The 22,831-nt window shown below is 33.8% G+C and overlaps 1 protein-coding gene across 3 annotated transcripts in view; it reads right to left on the reverse strand.

The window, feature by feature from the left end:
• Positions 1-22,831, reverse strand: part of DNAJC13 (DnaJ heat shock protein family (Hsp40) member C13) — a 110,657-nt gene that overhangs the window by 48,450 nt on the left and 39,376 nt on the right. For 2 of the 3 annotated variants that reach the window (XM_031940124.1, XM_031940127.1), the window contains exons 17-32: positions 22,239-22,360; positions 20,775-20,850; positions 20,514-20,609; positions 18,952-19,095; positions 17,076-17,090; positions 16,418-16,500; positions 14,911-15,064; positions 13,698-13,801; positions 13,429-13,588; positions 11,793-11,855; positions 11,292-11,393; positions 9,547-9,651; positions 6,790-6,992; positions 5,812-5,896; positions 4,036-4,190; positions 3,757-3,802 (exon numbers count right to left, since the gene is read on the reverse strand). In XM_031940124.1, the coding sequence (XP_031795984.1) occupies positions 3,757-3,802; positions 4,036-4,190; positions 5,812-5,896; positions 6,790-6,992; positions 9,547-9,651; positions 11,292-11,393; positions 11,793-11,855; positions 13,429-13,588; positions 13,698-13,801; positions 14,911-15,064; positions 16,418-16,500; positions 17,076-17,090; positions 18,952-19,095; positions 20,514-20,609; positions 20,775-20,850; positions 22,239-22,360 (1,713 nt within the window). The remainder of the gene's footprint in view (positions 1-3,756; positions 3,803-4,035; positions 4,191-5,811; positions 5,897-6,789; positions 6,993-9,546; positions 9,652-11,291; positions 11,394-11,792; positions 11,856-13,428; positions 13,589-13,697; positions 13,802-14,910; positions 15,065-16,417; positions 16,501-17,075; positions 17,091-18,951; positions 19,096-20,513; positions 20,610-20,774; positions 20,851-22,238; positions 22,361-22,831) is intronic. The other variant, XM_031940125.1, reaches the window with a different exon arrangement.

Consider the following 22,831-nt stretch of genomic DNA (forward strand, 5'->3'; position numbering starts at 1 on the left):
AAGGATCGCAAATATTTGATGTATATTATGTCTCCTCTGACCCTCAGAGTGACCCTATAAGGTAGTAATCTAATTACTTAACATGTGACTTGCCCATGATTACATATCTAGTAAATGTGTGAAACACAATCTGAGTTTAGTCCTTCTTTGTCCCCATCCTGGGGCTCCAGTATCTTTACCACACTGTCTCTTTTGAGTACATCATTTGGGTTAAACCAGTTGCCTTTTGAATATTGAATTTACTCAGAACCATGGAAAATCTTAAAATGTTAATGGGCTTCTTAGTAACAGATATAGTAGTGCTAACAGGCTTCCCCTGTATACTCAGCAGTGAGAGGCAGACTTCACTTAGCCCCCAGAAAGTTGGATGGATCTTCTAGAGTATGCACCTTGTTCCAGCTCTCTCTCAAATCATCAAGCGTCTAAAAAAACAAGACTGTCAGAGACTAAGAAGTACAGCCAGCTTTCAGGAAAAGTAGTTTTATTATGAAGTTTCAGGTACACTGTGCTTTCTACATAAAATCACACTGCCATCTTCTAAAAGTGATGACACAAAGTCTATACCCTGCTGTTTTGCTGCCTTCCGGTATAAGAACAGTGATGATGAACCTCAACAATCCATCAGGTCACTGAGCTTCAAAGCAGGAACTAATACATCCTGCTGAAACTAATTGGAAAGCCATCTCAAAATTGCTTTCTTGTCTTTGTGTTCACAACCAGAAAACTTAATAGGAAGCATTTTCTATAGTTTCCATTTATGGACATTAAAAAAAAAAAAAAAAATGCAATCAAAAGGGACAGCTAAGTGGCACAGTGAATAGAGCTGCAGCCCTGAAGTGAAGAAGACCTGAATTCAAAATCTCAGCCGCTTATTACTTCTAGCTGTGCGACCCTGGGCTTGTCACTTAACGCCAATTAACTCAGGGGAAAAAAATCAAAAGAGGGGGAAAAAAGGTACAAGGAATGTACTTTTGAGCTTTTACTATATCCAAACTTCATCACAGAACTATTCATAAGGCACTTTCTAATAAAATCTACAAAACTCAACATTTGTTAAGACTTTCTTTAAAAAGAGGGCTAGGAATTGCTTATTAACTTTGATTTAAGCTTGGTTTAAGTCCCAAGAGCTGTATGATAATTGAGAAAACATTTACAAATGCAATTTTAGGCCAATTCCTAAACACAAAAATCCCAAATTTTCATAATTATGCGCCAGTGGACACATATGTTAAAAAAGGAGAAAGGCAGCTAGAGGCCCAGGAGGAGACACAGAAGGGCAGGGATCCCCAAGAGAACAATCACCACACAGTAACTGGTGGATTCAGCAGATATAGCTGAAGGAGTGTGTGGTAGCTGTACTTTCTAATCCTACTTGCCATTTGTCCCAGAAAGCCAAATTACCGCTCAAATGCAATTTTCATTGAGAGTCACAAACTACACATTGATGATTCCTTCCTGACAACCCCACAGTAATGACACTTGTTTTAAACTGCTGTGGTTTAGGACTTCAATGACAGTGATCCTATTGGGAGAGAAAGATTTTATGCTGAAAGGAACTGGGTAACGGGACTAAGGGCCCTGGCCTTTGCAAGGCACTTGCAGCAGTTAATGAAATTTGATTTGATGTCTTAAGCTGAGTGGACTCCATCCATCCACAAGCCCGGTTGTGAGGTACATATGAAAATTAAGGTAAGGATAAAAGAGAAAATATGTAGAATGACTGTCATAGGGAAGGGAAGATTTCAACTCAGCATTTGTAGAAACATACTTCTTTCAATATATTAGATTACGTCTTGCCTGCCAAACACAGTACTAGGTACTGGGAAGATAAAGCCAAGAATATAAAAGTTATTTTAAGGAACTTGTATTTTATGCAAGGAAATTTGGACACAAATAAGTACAAAACATACAAAGAGATGTGACATAATTGATCATACTATCACTATTAAGAATAAACAATTTAAAGAAAAAAAAGAAAAGGAAAGAAATAATTTCTAAAAATTTCTCTTGATATCAAGAAATTTTAAAATTTCTTTCACATAACGAATCAAATCATAGCTAGATTCCTAGAAAGATATGAAATGGTAAGCAATGGAAGGAAAGATAAAACTAATTGAAATTATGGAAAGGAAATATGATTTCAAGTTTTTTTTTCCCCTAACATAATTCTGATAAGACAGAATTATTCTACCTTTTTCATGGATATTTTACCTACTTTTTTTTTGGATTGTACCAGGACACATCTTTTTGTCTTAAACAAGATAAGAAAGGGATAAGCATGTATTAAATGCAGACTGTGTGCCAGGCATTATACTAAACACTTTACAAATATTGCATTTGAAATTTATATCTAAATAATTCTAAAAATAAAAATAAGATAGCCAATAGTACTTCTGCTATTGTTTTGTATTTTTCCACATTCTATTTGAAATTAATAGTAAAAATATTTAAAGAAAGTACTTCAGATCTCATGGAAAATTAAACTTGTCTAGCATGGCCAAGAAATACAAAATGACATACATGAATCTGATCAATGAGACATTTGGCTAAGTAAAGCTTTGCCATTTTCAAGCAATTAGAAGACAATAAAATATATTTAATACTTAAAAGTTTTGTTAAAGTATTAATTTTAATACTTACCATAATTTATTAAGATCTGAAGTGTGCCTATAGGTCTTTAGATGTGTTTAAAATGACTTTTAACAAAATTTTTTAAGTCAATATAAAGCAGCATTAACTTCTCATGTTTTGTTTATATTGTAATACATTTAATGAGTGGGAGGCAGAAGGGAATTAAATTCAAATCAGCTGTATAACTTTGGGTGACTCACATCATCTCCAGAAGCCTTTCCTGTTGCTCAGTCACACTGGAAAAAGACAATACCCACACTACCCACTTCCAAGGCTTGCTAGGAAAGCACTTTTACAAACCTTAAACCACAGTCAACTCTATTACTCCAAAAGGATGAATTGGTTGCTTTTATTATACAACATCATCAGCCAGATTTTCAAAATTCAAAGAATTTCCAGCTATAATGTGATATAATATAATATAATAATATTACAAACTATGTCTCCCTCTAGTGCCAACCAGCCTCTAAAAGTCTGGTAAAGTCTATGGACCATATCTCAGAAAAATCTTCTAAAATGTAGTAAGTTACACACACATATTACAAAGAAAACCAACTATAGTGAAATAAGGTTGTAAAAACATTTTAAAATCCAAGAACACTGACCCCAGATTAAGAATATCTGGATTAAAGTATTTCTAATTCATATAATTCATATCCATAAGAAAAATGAAAACTATGTGTCTGACAGAGAATTCGTAGACAATTAAATGCACCTTCTAACAGAATGCTGGAATTATTATTACCAGCACAACTATATCTTCTTTAATTATGTTAAAGACAGCTGAAATCTTGATAAACCCTAATGGGATTTGTAAAAATTATGAAGATTTATAAAAACAACTTAGTCTTGTACAAGGAGAGGTACAGATTTCATTCTTAGAGATGCTTAATGGTACCAATTCTCATTTGAGACTTCAGTAATAAATTATTATACTAAATAAAGCAAAGAAACATTTTATAGAGAATGACCGAGAGATATAAACTGCAAAGAAAGTCATTGTTGCCCTTTCTCAGCACTTTGACACGTGCGCGCATGCGTATGTGTGTGTACACCTAGAGTAAAAGCCCAAGCCATTTTCCCAATGTAGAGTTTTATATCCTGAAAATAACTACAAATCCTTACCTCTTCAGATTTGAAGGCTTGTTTGGTATGTGTATACTTTAAAAACCTAAGGAACAAAAATAATCACCTATTAGATCTAAAAATTAACATATTTTTGGCAATTTCAGCTTTTAAAGATGTTTTTTATTAATGTGTGGAAAATGAACAAAGTTAACAAGAATGAAATCAGTCAATTCATTCACCTATCCTAGAAATGAGTTTCAAGTTAATCTAAGAATCTGAGAGAAAAGGAGATACATATTTATCAAAATACATTATTGGAACAATGTATCTCTGTACCTTGCAATAGGAAGTACATTGGATCCTGTATACATCATGATGAAAAAAAATGCTCCGCTAAGATAAAGACGAGGTAACTGTGGATTATCCTGCATGATGTGGTACAGTAAAATGGCCACCTTTTCAACAAGGATAGGATCAAAAGTCATCAGCAGCTAAAAGAGACAGAGGTTTTCTAGTGAGAATCATTTTAGTTATCAAGTTTATTTTTAAAAGCTTAAGAAATCCACAAAATCAAAAATGAATGTCTTTGAAATGCTAATAGTTTATTTGTAAGTGGTCATTAGAAACAAGCTAAGCTTTGGCAATTTCATCTCTCTGTTAACTCTCAACATGACTGAAAGCTCTGCTGTGTTCTAGAAATAGCAACTAAGACATCCCTGAAATAACATTTAAAACAATCCTAAATACCCCGATGATACTAAAATTTCAGACCTAGAGTACAATGGTTCTTGTACATGGGTTTTCCTTATGAGAAAAGACTTTCAGATTGACCAAAAAGTAAAAAGTAATGGGCCTGCACGCCACCATTCCCTTTGGTATAGGCATGACCAGTGGGGCTCATATTAAGTTAATCAAAACCCAATCTGGCAGAACAGGTCATAATCTCCTATTCTAAGAGATCCTGCTAAGAACTCTGAAGACAAGAGACGACTATAAATTTTCAGGTACCTTGTGAATATGGGACATTGCTAAAAACTCTGATCTACAAAAGTTAATACTTTTAAGTTATTCTACTTTCCAATAGTGGCAGAGATGAGACACAAAGGATGATTGCAGTCCAAACTATACGTAAGACTCTTATGGGCTTATATGACCTTGGCCAGGCCCATAATTTCTTCATGTATAAGACAGTAACAGCGCATATCTTACAAGGTGGTGGGAATCAAATGAAATTATGTATGTCAAAGTGCTTTATAAACTTTAAAGTTCTACAAAAAAAGTTTTTACTGAAGAAAAAAAAATTCATTGATTTTTACACCTGAATATATCACAAAATAAAACAAATACTTGTCAAGTTGACTATTAGAAATAAAACTTACTGATATGTTTCTAAATTTTTTCCCCCAATACTTGTTAATAAACTACCTAAACTAACTAACTAAATGGAACCAGAATAAGCAAAAACACTAGGCTCATGAAAGAATGAAATAGTAATAACACAATGGCAAAATATTAACAGAAGCAAAAATCATGTCACATTGGCACGTTTCCACATATAAAGAGCCTCATTTCCAATGTTGAATGGCAGAACATAATAAAACCACTTCAACTCCTCACTAACACAGAAGGACAGAAATACTTATATTAATTCTTTAAATAGTCCATTTATCTACAATGCTAATTATATATAAGCATATACAGTTAAAACCAAACAACTTAAAACTAAAAAATTAAATTAATAACCAAGTTAGCTAGAATGCTCCCAAATATCAATGAAAGACAAATATTATGCAGGACTTGGGTCTATTCCATCCTGATTAACATAGCAATATGAAAGAATTAAAAAGTACACCTTTAAATATTCTAAATAAGGAAAAGCTCAATAGTCTTTCGTTTCAAAACACAAACAATAGCCTCCTCCTGACAGAGAAGTGACCCAGCTTTCAGAATGAGGAGAACATTTTTGGACATGGCCAATGCAGGAAGAATTTGTTCTGCTTGACTCCACATTACACAGGGTTTTGTTTTTCTTTTTTTCAATCTGAGATAGCAGGGGGAGAAACAGGTGAATGGGGAAAAGGAAAATAAAAATAAAGAAAATAAGTGACTTACCTGTATAATATGGGGAAGGCAAGTATTGTCTGACAGCAATCGTTTTACTCTGGGCAGAGGCCTTATAATGGCATTATCTTGATCCCTAAAAAAATGTATATTCAAGTCAATATTTAATCTACTCAATAAAATGGATATTTAAGCAGCTGACATTTCTTTACCAGGTAGAAAGCAGGTTAAATTATTTAACAACAATAACAAAAGACTTAAGCTCTCCTACAGCTGGGAAAATGATTAGGTGTTCTGAGTTAATCTGGCTACTTAATGGAACTTCAGTTCCTTCCATAAAATTTCCTTGCAAAACAGTACTAAAAGAGTCAAAGATTCTTATTTACTGTTTAATTATCAGACAGTGTTGTCCAATAAATTTTACTTATTTTACCCAATGGCTGTATCAGATCCTAATACTAAATTTAGACCTTAAAAAACCCTCAAATTTATTATTTCATTCCTTTCAAATATAAACTTACAAATATAATCTGAGAAAAAAAAAGTAACAAGAATCTCAGATATTACTAAGGGCACTGAAAGTATGTGTCAATATATCCTATCAACAAAGTCTAAACTGCTGGAAGAGATACATTATGTTCATTCATATAGGAAGACAATATTTGAGCCAGTATGTACTTGCTACATCGATGGTGGTCAATCTTGATCGCAAGAATTTATCCATGTCAAAGGACTCTTGATGTTTCTTTCAACAGCTTTAAAATTCTTACTGATTTAAATGTTTTTACTATATTGCTAAAATGTTAAGAGTATGTTATATCTTTTCTGCCTCTGAAAGAATGTTACTACTTTGGTTCTAATCATTCAGGCAATATTAAGTTCACCAATCTCAGACGAACTGAATGTGGCTCTAGAATCACACTACTAATAATGTCATTAGCCTCTATTATGTGTACACATGGACAAAAATGGTCCATAACAACAAAAATAACAACTCAGACATGGAAATATTATTGTATTATATTTTACCTGCTTGGAAAATATCCACACATTGTGATTAGCATGTTGAGTATAAGGGTAGCAAGATCAGTTTCATTCAATACAGCCTGTCCAGTGGCTAAGACACACCATTTAAGCTGTGGTATAACTTGTAATGGTCGCCATCCATCCATACCCTGAGCCCAACACCGTGTTTTTGGAGTTAATAGTCCTTTGGTCCACAATTCTTGCATCTAAATAAATAAATAATAATTTATTCTATTTTCCCAATTACATGTAAAGACAATTTTAACATTCATTTTTATATAAAATTTAAAATTTTATACTTCCTTCCTTCCCCCTAAGCCGACAGGCAATTTGGATCTAGTTATAAATGTTTTTGCATCTAAATGAAGAAATGTTTTGTTTATTACAAATGGAAAATAAAACCTAAATTTAAATCTCTTTGCTGACAATTAATTTGTTTGTTATCTTACATTTAAACTATGATCTACAAATATTTAAGTGTTTACCCCTTTGGTAAATTTGCTCTTCTGCTCAGTTGCAAAATGGTCCTTCTTGTTAAGATATCTGGACTTTTAAAACAGTCTGAGTCATCTTATTCATTTAGGAATACTGGGGTCCTTGTTGACATTCCTTCTTCCTTCTAGTTGCCATTGACACTATCCTGGTCACGTTGCCCTCATTTCACACTTGTATTACTCTGGTCTACCTGGTTCTAGGCTACAACTTCTCCAATACCATTTTCAGTTTCTTAATATATCACTCTCCTAAAAAGAAAAATACACAAAAAAGCCTACTTCTTCAATATCACTAATTTCTTATAAAAATCTTACTGACAAAAGTCTCTCTCTAGATTTTAAGGATTTTCATAATCTGTAAAGCAGAGGTTCCCATTGTTGAATCCACAGGTGCTTAAGGGATCTGTGGAAAGATTTCAGGAGTCTGTGAACTTGGATGGGGGGAAAAAATTATATCCTTATTTTCACTAAGCTAATTAAAGTTCAGCATCCAACTAAATTACGAATGCAGGTAAGAAACATCATTATGAGAAATTTTCATATGACACTCAAAATGACTCATGCTTCCAAAAAGAAAAACGTAAAGAATCCCTGTACCACATAGTATATGACCAATTTCTCTTCCTGGTTCTTTCTCCATGACTGCATACTGGGACTCACTATATGAGCACATTTTCTCTCTATGCTGTAATCTCCATCTTAAATCTAACATGTCCAAATGATTTCTCTTCCCCCAAGCCTTCTCTAGCTCCTATCTCCTCCAATACTCGCCTCAAGCTCACACACTAGAAGTAAGACTTGACTCTTCCTCCCCCTATGTCCAAGCTGGCCAAGACCTGCTTATTTCAGCTCTCCAGCGTCATTCCCAAACACTTGTGACACTGCTACTCCTCGAGGACAGGCCCTCATCTTCTGGTGTCTGGATCACGTCAAAGCTACAGAGATGTCTGCCTGCTCAAGCCATTCCCCATTCCAAGTCACCCTCCATTCTGCCACCAAAGTGATCTTCCTAAAGTACAGGTGCGATCACATCCCCTTCTTGCCCTCACCTCTTCAATAAACTCAGTGGCTCCCTATCATCTACAGACTACATACTCTTCAATCCAGTTAACTGAGGAAAGTTATGGAGGTTATCTGACTTCCCCAAGGTGACAGTGCTAATGAGCAGCAGGCCTTGAGAATACTTATAATCAGTGTGAACTTGAGCCTTACTTGCCTAACCTGTAAGAATAAGGGAATTAGATTAGATGGCTCCTGAAGAGTCCTTTTACTCTCTCCTTCACTCCCTGATCAGTGTTTTTAAAACAAGTTGCTTCTTTTCCTTTTTTTTCACTTTTTCTCTGAAATCTTCTAACACTTTTAGTTCCCATCACACAATTCAGCCTCTTCAGTTTAAACTGTCTTGTATTCTTTACCTATTATATAGTAATCATCACCTATAAAGAAGTTGCTGATAAGAGTTTGTCAGACTGCTAGTCCTAGTAAAAAGACGTATCATTTTCTGTGGCTGTTATAGTTTGAAGACGAGATAATCCTGGAAAGTGGTCTCTCTTTATTACTTTCTCTCTACCAAAAAAAGGTTCTTCCATTTTTGGCTAGGCGATCCCTGAGGGCATCTTTGTCCAAGGTTCCTTTACCACTCTTCTATAGCCCCTCTGTGATCCTAATTTGGGCTAGAAATCAAGGTGGGGGCTAGGGGTGGGCAGTGGGTGATGGGAAGATTAGCGCTCAATATTTTACAGTGAGCATCAATTATACCACTTATATGGTAACCCAACATATATAAAAAAACACAGGAAAAAGGAGACTGGCATCAAGAACAGATACGGAACAAGGTTATATAAGTGGAAAAAGTCTGTTCCCCAATAAGAAGCTTTTTTTCTATTCCTAAGATATGAAAATTAGATTTATTTGAACAGATCTGAAGTTGAAGAATCAAGAACCTACCTGTCTGAACCTGGCTCTTAACACTTGGACATCCTGACCTTGGCTTTGATCACCAAATCTGTAGGAACTTTTCAGTGAATTCCCAAGCATTAAGGCAATTAGATATTGAAACATTATTATTATTATTTATAAAATCACCATTCCAATGAAAGTATTGTAAAAATGTATTCATTAAGTTACATTTTCTCCTCAACCGGTGGTGTTCAGAATTTGAAGTTCAAATACACAAGTTTTTGCTTCTTATGGACAAGGACTGATCCCTGGATCCCTGGAACATTTCCCCAAAGAAGCATCTTTAGAAACGCTTGCCAATACACACCTCATGAAATCCATAAGGGCCACTCCTTTCTTTGTCTGCATTGCCGAAATACCATTCCTTCTCACTCTCTCTCTTCATATCAGGTGCAGCCTCAATCACATTGCTCTGAAATTTAAAGAGTTGGGGTTTCACACAATAAAAATGAAAATCAGAGTACTCTTAAAAGTGGGGAAATTAATGAAATCAATTATGATATCAATACTGCATTCCTTCCTTTCCATTTAAAGTTCATTTCATACTGATATTTTCAGGATTTAAGTTGCTTTCAGTTTTATGAGTATGATTATTTCTGAGAACTGAACACTAGATGTTCAAAGAAAAAAAAATCTGGACATCATGTCTTTCTCATTTTGCTGATCTTACAGGTAACATTTGAAATTAAATTCAAAGGCAGCAGCATTGTTTCAAGAGACGTCTTTCCTTTCTCAGGAAATCAAAGTGCTTGTAGCAAAAGTTATTGTTAATAGAACAGATATGACCTTAGACCACTGTTTAAAGTCACTTCTGTCTCTGGATAGGAGCCATTTATTTAAATAAGTAATTCACTATATGCAAAAGGTTTAAATGTTATAGGGTTTTTACTAACTTTTCAAAGAATCACCTATAAGTTCCAAGTGGCAGATTATAACTCATCTATGATGCTTCATCGTGTACAATTCTGGTCTACCTTCAGAATTCTGCAGGTATCAGACCATTAATCTTTTTATCTTCTGGGCCACATAACAAGTCTAACTTTCTTTCTTCACTGATGTCTCTTATGCCATTTCTCAAGCACTGGTCAACACTGCTTATATATTGCAGCTTACTGGCACTATCATATAACTCTTTTTGCTCTTTTGGTAATCTAAAACTTCATTTCCTAGGATGTATTCTTCCAAAGTTCACAACCTCAGACCACCACTACCCACTATCATTTAGACCACTATTCCCCTTTACATGCTGGTGGAGACTGGCAACTCTTAAACCACTAGCCCTTCCAGCCCAACTCATATAGATCAAAGAATGTTTTTCTCAAGGTCTTTACACTTTCAAAAGGGCACAAAGTCAGATAGAGATTTAGTTTTATTAACAGAAATGCGATGTTAAAGATGCATGATCACATGGATTGCTGCTGTACTTTAAGAAAAACTGAGCCTTTGCATCTGACTTGTAGCTAACTAAACCTTCTGTGTTGTCATTTCTTATCCCTGTGCTTAACACAAAATTTTGCAGGGACCAAGGACTTAATAAATGCTTTTTTCATTCATTTACTTGAATGGAAAGGACAGCTGTTCTTCAGGGAAGAATTCAGGGATTATTAAAAGCATTCTCCATTTCTCAAACATAATCTACATACTCTTTCTTCTCTTTACATTCATTAATGCAGTTCACTGTACCTTCTGTGCATTTCCCAAAAATATTTATATACTGAGGTATTAGCTTAATGTCCTGGTCAATCAGATGAATGTCAATCTGGATAATGGGCATTGTATTTATTTTAGTTTCCTCCCCATGAATTGCTAAACTAAACCTTTTTGAATAAATATGTATCAAAAGAAGATGACCCTGTAATAGCATTCTATGGCTTGATACATCGGCAATATCACCTACCAACTAGGAACATCTGAAAGATCTCATTATTCCAAAGTGAATCCAACTTTCACAATTACTAGGTAAAAATAATAAATTCAGGTCTTAATATTTTACTATCAGTAAAAGTAGTTGTTGGTCCTTACGGCTTTTTAAAAAGAGAATTCCCAACATACCTGCAATGGTACGGTGGCCCTGTTTGTGTGCAAGTGAGCAAGGGTAAGCAAATCCACCAGTATTTTGATTCCATTGGAATCCATAAGCTCCTTAACATTTTTCTGGGGAAGAACAGATATGTGACAAAAACCATTTTTATACATAAAGCATCATGAAGTTATCTTAAAAATATAATATAAAATTATCTAAGAGAATTCTACAAAAGATTAATATTAAGTGTTCTTTCCTAAGATGCCTTAGGGAAGGGAAGGGGAAGGGAGGAGAGAGAAGGGAAGGGAAGGGAGAAGAGGGGAGGAAAGGGAAGGGAAGGGAAAGGAGGGGAGGGAAGGGAAAAGAGGGGAGGGGAGGGAAAGGAGGGGAGGAAGGGAGGGAAGGAAGAGAGGGAGGGAAGGAAGGGAGGGAAAGGAGGGGAGGGAAAGGAAGGGAGGGAAAGGAAGGGAGGGAAAGGAAGGGAGGGAAAGGAAGGGAGGGAAAGGAAGGAAGAAAGGAAGAGGCCTTACCTTATTAAGTATCAGCTTGTTAAGGAAAAGGATCAGCCTGTCTCGTTCAAGTCTATCAGTGCACTATTAAAACGAGAGAATCTAATCAAAATTCAATAGAAAAGCACAACACGATATCAATAAAATGAGATATCAGTGTAGAAAAAATTAATTCAAACAGACAAAAATAAACAATTCAAAACAAAACAAGAAAACAAACCAAAAAATTCAAATAAAATTAAGTATTTTGGCAATGGAATGAGACCTTCCATGTGTAGGTAAGATGTTCCTCAGAGAAACACAGTTATCTCTCTTGAACTGTCTAAAAGGAAAATCTAATTTCATTTCCTCATAAAGACATTTTTCAATTACTTTAGCAGTCATTTTTTTCTTGTGCCTTAACTTAAAAAAAACAATCTTAGAAGTAGACAACTTGGAATTTTTCCAAGTAACTTTATGGGCCTGTCATGTTTGGGTGAACAAGCCAAAGGGGTGTGTGTGTGTGTGTGTGTGTGTGTGTGTGTGTGTGTGTATCACACACACACATATACATATACCAAAAATCAGAACCACACAAGTGTTTCAGAGTCACTGACACTATAGAGACCATTAGGATAATGTAGTGCTTCTATGTACTATGTACAAGGCTTCCCCCATTTACTATCCCTCACATTATAAAATTGTACCTATCTTCCCTATTTCAAAGACTGCAAGAATCAAATGGGATAAATAGATAGAATAGGGATAAATCAAATGGGATAAATAGATAGAAAAATATTCAGGAAACTTCAAAACACATAAATTAAACATTGGTCAAAATGCATTCAAAAAGCTATTCAAGGAATTCTCTCAAATATTTTTAATTCAATGATATAGTAGCAAATGCAAGATGAATGTTGCTCTGAAGACACAACAAAAACATATTCTGAAATCTAAACTTCAGAAAATATAAATCTTAAATAAAATTATTTATTAACACCCAATCTCCTTAATAATTTTAGGTACAAATGCTACTAAAGCTAAAGTATACATATTAAAGCAGATGTCAAAAGACAAAATCTATTCATTTTAATTTCATCATCATTTTTTATATAGGCAAGTTTTTTTGACGCAAACAAAAATCTTCTTTTCCCCACCACCTGATTCTCATAGTCAGCATTGTGGAGTGAAGAACTTGGAATCAGGAAGATTTGGGTCTGCAGCTCATGTCTTTCACTCATGGTCTTTTGTGACCATGGGTGGGTTAAGGTTAGGGTTCCCTAACCTCTCTGAGGCTCAGTTTCCTTGCCTATGAAAAAAGGAGTTGGACTGGGGGGAGGGGGGCCTTCAGGTTTCTTCAAGCTCTAAATCCGTGAACTCCATTAAAATTTATTAGGCACTTAAATACCTACAATTTAGGGCTTGAAAAGAAGAATCCTAAAGCTAACAAAAACTAGCAATTTAAGAAAAATGACAGCTTGGCACTAAGTAATTACTCCCCCCACACACACACATTTATCTAACCCCAATAAAAAAAAGGCCTCTTTACCAAACATTCCAGAAGATCTGGGGGAAAAGGAGGGAGGTGTGACTGACTGAAGGAAAACTGTAACAAGAACCCTACACCCAAACTCTAGAGGCCTGACATCACTATGCACTTGAACAAGAACATTCTTACCCTCTCTAACATGCCAACAATATATCTGGTGTCCCCAAATGGTCCTATTTCCTCATGACATCTGCCATAAACAATAGCCAGTGCTTGCAAACATAAACACTTCATGTTCACTTTTGGAGTGAGCAGGAAACGATGATAGAGCTCATTGAAAAACTCATACCTGAAACACCAAAAAAAAAAAAAAAAAAAAAAAAAAAAAAGCTCACAATAAAAATAAGCATAAAAATGTAAAGCAGAAATAAACAAAAAGGATATCAATAGTGGCTTACGATCTTCTGATTGATCCACTTCCTTCATTTTCATCTTCCTCTAACAGTAATCTCAGGTAATAGTCTCCTATTTTTATTTCCTCTGCTAGGCAATCATATTTAACCTTTTAAAATAAAAACAAAGCATATGATTTCAGTTGTAATAAGGAACAAGTAACAATTGACACAGCAACTTCTAAAGAACTGCTTCTTTCAATTCTAACCAAACAGGAACAACTCTTTTGAGTGACAACATCAAGAGAAACATTTAGTCACTTTTCAAAAATACCTAACCAGGCTTACAATTTCAAACTTATAGGCATATATTAGCAGAGTCTAACAAATTTTGAAGTGTGAAACTTCTTTTTAAAATAATTCTTTATATCACACAATGAAGAAGGCTCAACAATAAATTAATCACAATGTATTAATGAAGGTCTTAGCAAAAACTATGTGATCTTTAAAGAAAGCTTTCTCTGCCCTTGTAAAATATTTTATGGAATCCTAGATTAAATTCTCAATGAATAATTTTAAGTACAGTAACTAGAACCACACACACACACAAAAGAAAGAAAGAAAGAAAAATGCATTAGTTTTATGTGTATGCTTTAGCATATACAAATGGATGGTAAAAATCATGAGTGTACACCCTGAAGCCTGTGCTAGGATAAGAGCCAGAGAATTAACAGTGTATGTATACCTAAAGATTACCACTATTACCTTCTTTCCTGTTCTCCATACAAAGAAATAGCTGAAGAAGAAATTACTGGGGAAAAAAACCCTGCAATTTGTAACCAAATATAAGTAACCATGAAAACTTAAAACAAGCCATGGGAAAGAGAGGAAAACGTTAAAACATGCTTCAGAGAAGAAGATTCAATAGTGAGAAAAGCAAAGATAAAGAAGGAGGGGCAGGGAGAAAGGAAGGGGGAGAAAAGCAGTTAATAAATATGGCAAAAGATGTGGAAGTATATTTAAATTGTTACTGTCTCCCAGCCTGATTCTTATTCTAAATTCTTTAGCTATTCAAATCTAAGACTTTTGGCAAGTAAATGTAGGAAATGGCATTTCAGATTAAGGCAAAAGAAGAGTTTCCTCAACAAGACAACTATCTGCAAATATTCCAATAAAGGTGGGTGTAAACTGTATAGCTAAACAAGTCCCTAAATAACTTCAAAGTTTATCACATCAAATATTTTTGTATAATTAAAACCCCCAAAGGATACAAGTTTACCTCAAATTCATGATGGTTCCATGAGATGACATTAGCACTACCAAGTTCTCTGTCTATATTAAATGCCCTCATTTCAGATTCAAGACAGTCTCTCAGTTCTTCTCTTGTTTTGAAGTTCCAAATTAAATTTGATCTGGCATGGTCTTGAAGAAACCTGAAAAAAACAAAAATTAACATTTTAAAGAAGTTGGTAAATATTTTTGATCTGATTTTTCTTGTGTAACATGATAAATGTGGAAATATGCATGGTACAATTGCACATGCTTTAACATATATTGGATTACTTGCTGTCTAAGGGAGAGGATAGGGGAAAGAGTGGGAGAAAAATTAGGAACACAAGATTTTTCGAGGGTGAATGTTGAAAACTATCTCTTCATATATTTTGAAAATAAAAAAGCTATTACCAAAAAAAGTTCATAAGTAATATTTTCATATAAACATTTAAAATTTAAAAACCAGTTAAAGTGAAAATTATTAATACTATATTTTTGTTAATTTGTAAAGCACTTTCATAAAGCTACTAGAACCTAAAGAAAGTTCAGCTACCAGAATTGCTAAATGAAAGACAGGGGGTGCCAGAGGGGATATGGAACTGTTCTATTAAGATGACTATAGATTTAGCACTTAAAACTGGATACAAAGATTGTCAGAAAAACCCCTATCCAATGCTAGAACCAGATAACTAGGGGTTATAACCCAGTGTCTGAAAAATACTGGACAATCTTGCTAACACACATAGTATTATGGGAGGGTTGGCACTCATTCCAAGAAGGTATAAAGCACAAGCTGGTTTTAGAACCCCCTTAATTTGCAAACAAAAGCTCAATGTATTCCTATGTTTATATCGACCATCTCCCTAGAAAAGCTTGTTGTTGTGACCCTTGGTCAAAGCACTGACAAGCAATTCTTCTTTAGCTTATGGTTAAACACGTGCGACAGAAAAAGGAAGCTGGAACATCATGAATTTAACCACATAGGCATCTCTCTTATCAATATACTGTGCCTAACTAGCAATTGAATTTTCCAACCAATATTCACAGAATGAAAAGCATTTAAAGTATTCTTAATGTTAGAAAGTTTATACACTATAACAATGCTCTTGGATTCAAGGAGCATATGTCATTTATCTTTGCACAACATTTTATCCGCTTCACCCCTTAAAGCTTAGTACACTGCATTGTACATAAGTATTTAATAAACTTATTTTTACTAAAAACTCTTTTCTCCATCATTCACCCTCAATAATATGCATAATAATTTGCACAGATTTAAATTCAGTTTCAACTTGAGTTCTAGCCTCAGTCTAGTAGTAGTCATTTCCCTATTTCATGAAACAAGGAAGAATTTTTATAGTGCTAATTCTTTATCATAAATCTTAATGCTATGAAAGCTTCAATAACTTCATAATTCCTATTTTAAAAGTACTTTCATTTATTATTTTTTAAAAAAATACATCTATAAAACAATTACATATCAATTTACACTGAAAAAACAATCTGAAATTTACCTATAATAGAAAAGATCCCAGTTTGCTTCGATTTTTATTCTCTGTCTTCTTTTTCTAAGTATTACTGGCTTTTGATTTAGATTCTGGAAGAAGAAGAAAGTTAAAAAAAATTAAATCACAGCCAAACGTGGTGATCTTTCATGACTTAAATTCTTCCAGACAGACATTATGTGTGTACATATTTAAATCTACTTTACCTGGGTACATAGAAAAGTGGTCATTAAGGAGTTAGTAAAATTTTTAAAGAACTTAATTTGAGCAAATTAAACATATTAAAATGAGAATTTAACCTACTAACAAATATCATTAACAAGAAACTATAAAACATGAATGCTTGTCACTGTGCCAATACACTTTTCTATACAGAAATAGTCAACTTTTAAAAAAATGGACTAAGATCACTGAAACGCTATTAATGAAATTTGCATTAGCTTATAGTAGCAAATTGTGCATAAAAGTGTGCAAACAATTAATAGGAAAAATCACAAACTTGAAAACAAAAAGCTGCTTGAAAAGTATGGGATGAGCGATAAATACCTTGGTCCAGACACATTTGAAGTGAGACTACAACATACTGAGACAAAGAATACCAAAACAAGACTCCACATGCCAGGCAGCTAAAAACAACTGACATAAATTACAGAAACTTAAAACTCACCATATTGTTTCTGTCCTGAATGTGTTCAGTAGAAAGAAAAAAGAAAGAATATTTTTAAAGAAAATAAAACAAGAAAGCAAGCTAAGATATGATGAGACTAACAACTATTATACAAACTTTCATATACAAATATCATTATAAACTAATTTTAACAAAAAGAACAAGTCCAATTATTATTATAAGTACAATTTGCTCAAAGTAGTTTAAAGAAATGTGCCCTCACTTACTCTAGGCTAGATCACATGAAAATCAAGTTTCAAAATTTGTTTTGTTTCTACACTAGAGCATAACTTTGTAGAGAACTGTAGTCTAAATTTTGAAATGTGCATATTTCCTAAACACATAATTTAAAAAGTTAGCCCTTGCTGTGAGCCTAGATTAAATAAGTAACAGATATATACTAAGACAACAAGAACTAACAACAGAACTAAGAAATTAAATAACGTTAATATAATTTAGAGGTCAGTCACTGATCTGTCAAACTTTTACCAACTTTAATAAAATTTCACCCTTTGGTAGCCCAAATTGAAAAATAACTGTTTCATTATTCTATCCCTAGATTTGTGTTTATTTTCCTCAATTTTCACAAATTTGAGTAAAATGCACAAAAATGGAAAGTTCTCCACACCCTGAAATGCCACAAAATTTCTTTTGTCATAGAAAGTATTCATCATGATCATTATCATCTTGATAAAAAGGAAAAAGCAGAAAGAATAAAAAAAAGAGAAAAAAGAAGAAGCAATTGAAGTAGAAATGAAAGCCTTAGAAAATGACAAAACAAGGATTTACTGGGTACAATTACCTAGTAGGTAAATACGAGCTATTACCTACCAGGCACTATGTGCTAAGTTTTTTACAATGATTTCATCTGATCCTTACAACACTGGGAGATGGGTACTATAATTATCTCTATTTTATATAAGGGGAAACTGAAGAAGAGAGTGAAGTGAATTGCCCAGGGTCCCATGGCTTTGAAAGTGCCAGAGCCTGGATATGTCCATCTATATATACTTCTCAGGAAGAGGGATCAGACCTATCATTTCATGGGTTGAGACAACTCTGAAGTGATGAAATTCATTCTCCTCCAGCTTCTCCTGTCTCTAGTGGTCTACAGAGTTGCCCGAGTGGTGGGTGACTGGCCAAACATCCCCCAGCAAGGCTGGAACACAAATCACCTTACTTTGAAACTAGCTCTCTCTAACACATTATGCAAGGCATGGAGAAGAAATTAATTTTCTCTAAAACAAAGCATTCATTTAGTCATACAAAACAGACAAGATACTGAATTGAAATCTATAAATTAAAATTAGCTTTATTTTATAAATATAAAAAACACTTTCACCAAGAATGACAACAAAATTTATATTTATTAATATTCCTCTTTGACAGTCCTGTAAAATAACAAAATGAGCCAAGGGTACCCAGTCAACCTTCAACCAAAACCATTTGTCTACAAAAACAAAATTGACTTTAGAATCTAAAACTAAGGGAAAGATTGGATCTCTGATTCGGGTACTAGGGAAAATACTAAAACCAACTATCTAATACAATTTAAGAGTTTAAAATTTAGCTATAAAGCAAGGCAGGACCAAAGCAATAGCACCTTTCTTCTTTACACAAATTTTATGGCTAGTGCAAGATTCTCTAAGGGACAAAACGTACACATTATCTTTTACACTGTAAAATTTACTCCTAAAACACGATTTGAGTTTAAAGAAAAGCAAAAAAAAATTTTAAATGGATTATATTTTTAGTCAGAGCTGTTTGCCAGTCAAAAATATGAAATATATGACGAGCACCTTAAATGACAAATAAAGTAGACCAAGATCTCACTGAAAGTCTAGAAAGGATTAGGACAGATTTTTTTTTTTTTTACCTCTTTTTGAGCAATGCCCATTCTGTCTCTCCAATGCATCAATACAAGATCCACTTTTTCTTTGGCAAATTTTTCAACTTCTTTAGCAGCTTTTCCAGCCAGTCTTTGCCACTCTGGAACTTTATTAAATTTGCCATACTGGTCCTGAGGAATGATGAAAACCCATTACTTTTAATGTACAAAGATAATGACTAACACCTATAGAAGTTATTTTTATATAAATGTTCAATAGAGGATGACTATCTTCAATGTGGAAAAAAGTATTTTAAAAACAGTTCTACACTTGGTAAGGGGGCTATTTCTTCAAATGACCTAAAAATAGTTAACACTCATCCAGGTCAGTCAGTTCTAAACCTTGAGCACACACTTACTAATAAAAAAAAGTTTTGACTACCAACCCTCAATATATGTGCACAATATATTATTCTCAACATGTACATCCTAATAAACTAATAATTATACATTTTACTACACAAAAAATTAAAATTAAGAATAAAAATATTTGATGCTAGAGTTAACAGGGAACTATTGAAGTTTAATGAACAGAGTGACAAAGTCATACTTATGTTTTAGGAAAATCATTTTGATAATCATATGAAGGATAGATCAGAAAAGGGGGAGATCAGAGGACAAGGAGACCAACTGGGAGGCCACTATAACAGAAAAGTTCTAAGAGTCTAACTGAAGGTGATAGTTGTTTGAGTAGAGAGAACTCTCCACATGAGATGATGAGATTATAGGAATGACAAATTAGACAACCAACCATATATGTGGAGTAAGGAAGAATGAAAAGTTAGTGATGATTCCAGATTGTAAATTTATGTGACAGAAGAAGATGGTATCTTGATAGAAATACACCAGTTTGGAAAGGGGGTTAATTTGTGAGGGAAGATAAAGAATCAAATCAAGACCTATAATCTATCACAATGATCCATGCCTGCTAATCCAATGCCATTCACCTACTGACTCAGCTAAGACAAAAGGGAGGAAGGTGAGGCCTTTAATCACCAGTACATACAAATGCAGCCATGAGATGATCCTGGCAGCAAGGGTTAGGGGCTTGAATTTCTTAATAGTACTTGTGTAACAACTGCTGTAAATGCCATGAAGATAAGGATAAGAGTGGTTGTGTGATAAAGTCCAATTTATTGACTACCTCAAGAAAAGATCTTATAGGGTCAGTCAGGCTAAGCTCCCATCTTGAAGATCACTTACCACTTAAGTGCCTTCTAGGTCAAGATTTCTAAAAAGCAATAATCTGCCCACTTTCCAGAATTTATTTAGCCAGCATTCCAAAAAAGGTTACATTCTAGGTTATGGGAATTCCAACAAACATAAAACATGGTCCTTATCATGTAGATTTGTCAATAAAAAGGTATCTCTACTTTTTGCTGTTATAGTGAGGGCTCCATCTAGTTACTAAAAAAAAATTATACATAGTTTCTGATGTTTTTCTATAAATAACAACTTCATAAACAAATTTATAGTGATAGTCCTACATTACAGAGATTTAAACTAAAACTCATTTCTGAGTTACTGATTTTTTTGTGTATTGTACTTACAGTTGCTATTTTCACATTATCTCTAATATGCATCCGGTCAGCATCTTTCTCAGGAACTGGATCACTGCTGTCCAGGTATGCCAGCAAACCTGGGGGCTAGAGTCACAAAACAAAACAAAACCCATCCAATTTCAAAAGAATGGCATGAAAACACAAGACACAATGAAATATACTAATAAGACACTAAAGACAAAATCTGATATTTTAAGTGTTATGACATTCATTAATACATGTATCTTTTTCAGTGTCTTATATACTTACCAAAATACGTTTCAACAAATTTGTAGCAGTTGCATTTTCAGCTGTCCAGAGGCCCACTAAATGTCTACTTAGCTGTCTGAAAAAAGCAGACGTTGAAAAAGGTTTGCTGCTTTATCTCAGCTAGAACAGAAAGGAATTTTTAAGAACAAGATATCATGTAATTATAAGAAATATGGCTACAATTTTATAAGTCATTAGTCTGCTGTTAATACAGCCCCCAAAAAGTTAATTATTCTAAAGTTGCCCCTCCTTTTAAGATAGTAATTAAAATATCACTATGATCTTCAATAAACTAAAATGATTTAACTGAGAAAGTTAAGATTAATAATTAAATAGCTTAAAGCTTTTCCTGTATGAGGGAGATGATGTATTCATTCCAGGATGAACAAAGATAAGCAATAGACTCAGAAATGAATGTAATTCTATTATAAATATAACTGTAGATAATGTATATCATTAAGAAAGTTTATCTACAAGCTGAGATTTAAAAGCTGTTACATTATAGCAACCAATTCAATTTAAGGCTATGCCTGAATTTTCGCTAATGTCAACAGATGGACAATTTTCCAATATTGGTGTTGATCCTAGTAAATGCAAATAATTAATTTCAGTCTACTATTTAAAAGTCAACAAACTTTTAATAGAAACTTTTACTAAATTAACTTAAGGATGACTTCTTAGGAAGACTATCTGCTTTTTCTACAGCAACTCTCAGCATTTTCTTCTTTCATGCAAAATGGAAGCTAATTTTGTTGGTAATATTTGAGGGTGGACAAATTATTTCAGAACATTAACCAATTAATGGAATTGTGTGAGCAAGAGAGACCATTATACCCAAGGAGAGGGAATTTATTTGTGGTAATAGGGTAGGGAAGGATCAAAGGAAAAATGATCAAGTACTACATACTAAACTGAATCATTGATCTATGCTTTTCACAGTAATATGCTAAAAGCATATTAAGATTCTAACTACTTTCATTATACCCTGGTGAAACTGTCTGGTTTGAAAATATACATTAAAAGGATAAAGAAACTAGAAATAATCTACTGAAAAGGCACAAATAATGGTTAAGTAGCTAGACAAGAAGTTCATTTACTAATTAAACATACCAAGCACTTGTGTGCCAAGAGAGTGTTAATTGCTGATAGAGATGTTTAAAGAAGTGCTAAGTTTCAAAAACTAGGATTTGTCAAGTTTAGAGGAAATGGAGATTCAATGCACTGGTCTTCAAGTATCCAAATGCTTCTAATAGGTCATTTGTTTAAACAGGACACCTTTATTAAAACAGGTATCACAACATTTCCCTGACTTGATCATATTAAAAACAGGAAAGGCCAAGGATCACCAAACTACCTGGACCAGCAAGGAAATGAAAACTGCCTAAAGTTCAGATTGCTTGTCTGGATACTGGAAGCCCTCTTGAAGCTGCTTTCCTCTCTCACAGCAAATTAAATGAAACTTACCTATTTGTAAGCATCCTTTGATCAGAGCTCATTGTAAACATTGCGGTATGTAAGTGTCGAGGTAAGGCACCTTCACTAAGTGCAAGTTCTTGCATTTTGGTAGCAATTTCTTTATCACCCTCCTTCAGAAATAGGGAAAAATAATAAGACAAAAGTCTCTATTAAGTTATCCTAGTTGTTAGGTTTTGTTTTGTTTTTTCTTTAAAACTTTAAGTACTATATCACACAGTAATGCATATACAAAGGAAGCATGTTCTAAATATCTAAACAGAAAAGAAAGCAATGGCAGAGATTAGGGAATTCCTTTTTCTATTTTTTTTTTTGGAATATTGTTACTTTTGAAGCACATTTTCACGTTTATTTTTATCTATTCCTCTTTCCCAGGCTATTGTCATCTTATTTCCTATCAGTCTTCAAATCACTAGATTTCAATACAAACATTTATTAGCAGTGAACAATGTATTTTCTTCACAGTTTCAAAAGAAGGTCTGAAGCAGAACAATGTGAAACTCCATTTTGGTTCCATGCCAAACTTTTAACACTACACATTTGGAATTCCATTTATTTTCACCAGAACTTCAATCCTTAATTCA

Source organism: Sarcophilus harrisii, chromosome 5 (genome assembly GCF_902635505.1).
Source record: "Sarcophilus harrisii chromosome 5, mSarHar1.11, whole genome shotgun sequence".
In the NCBI taxonomy this organism is placed as follows: Eukaryota; Metazoa; Chordata; class Mammalia; order Dasyuromorphia; family Dasyuridae; genus Sarcophilus; species Sarcophilus harrisii.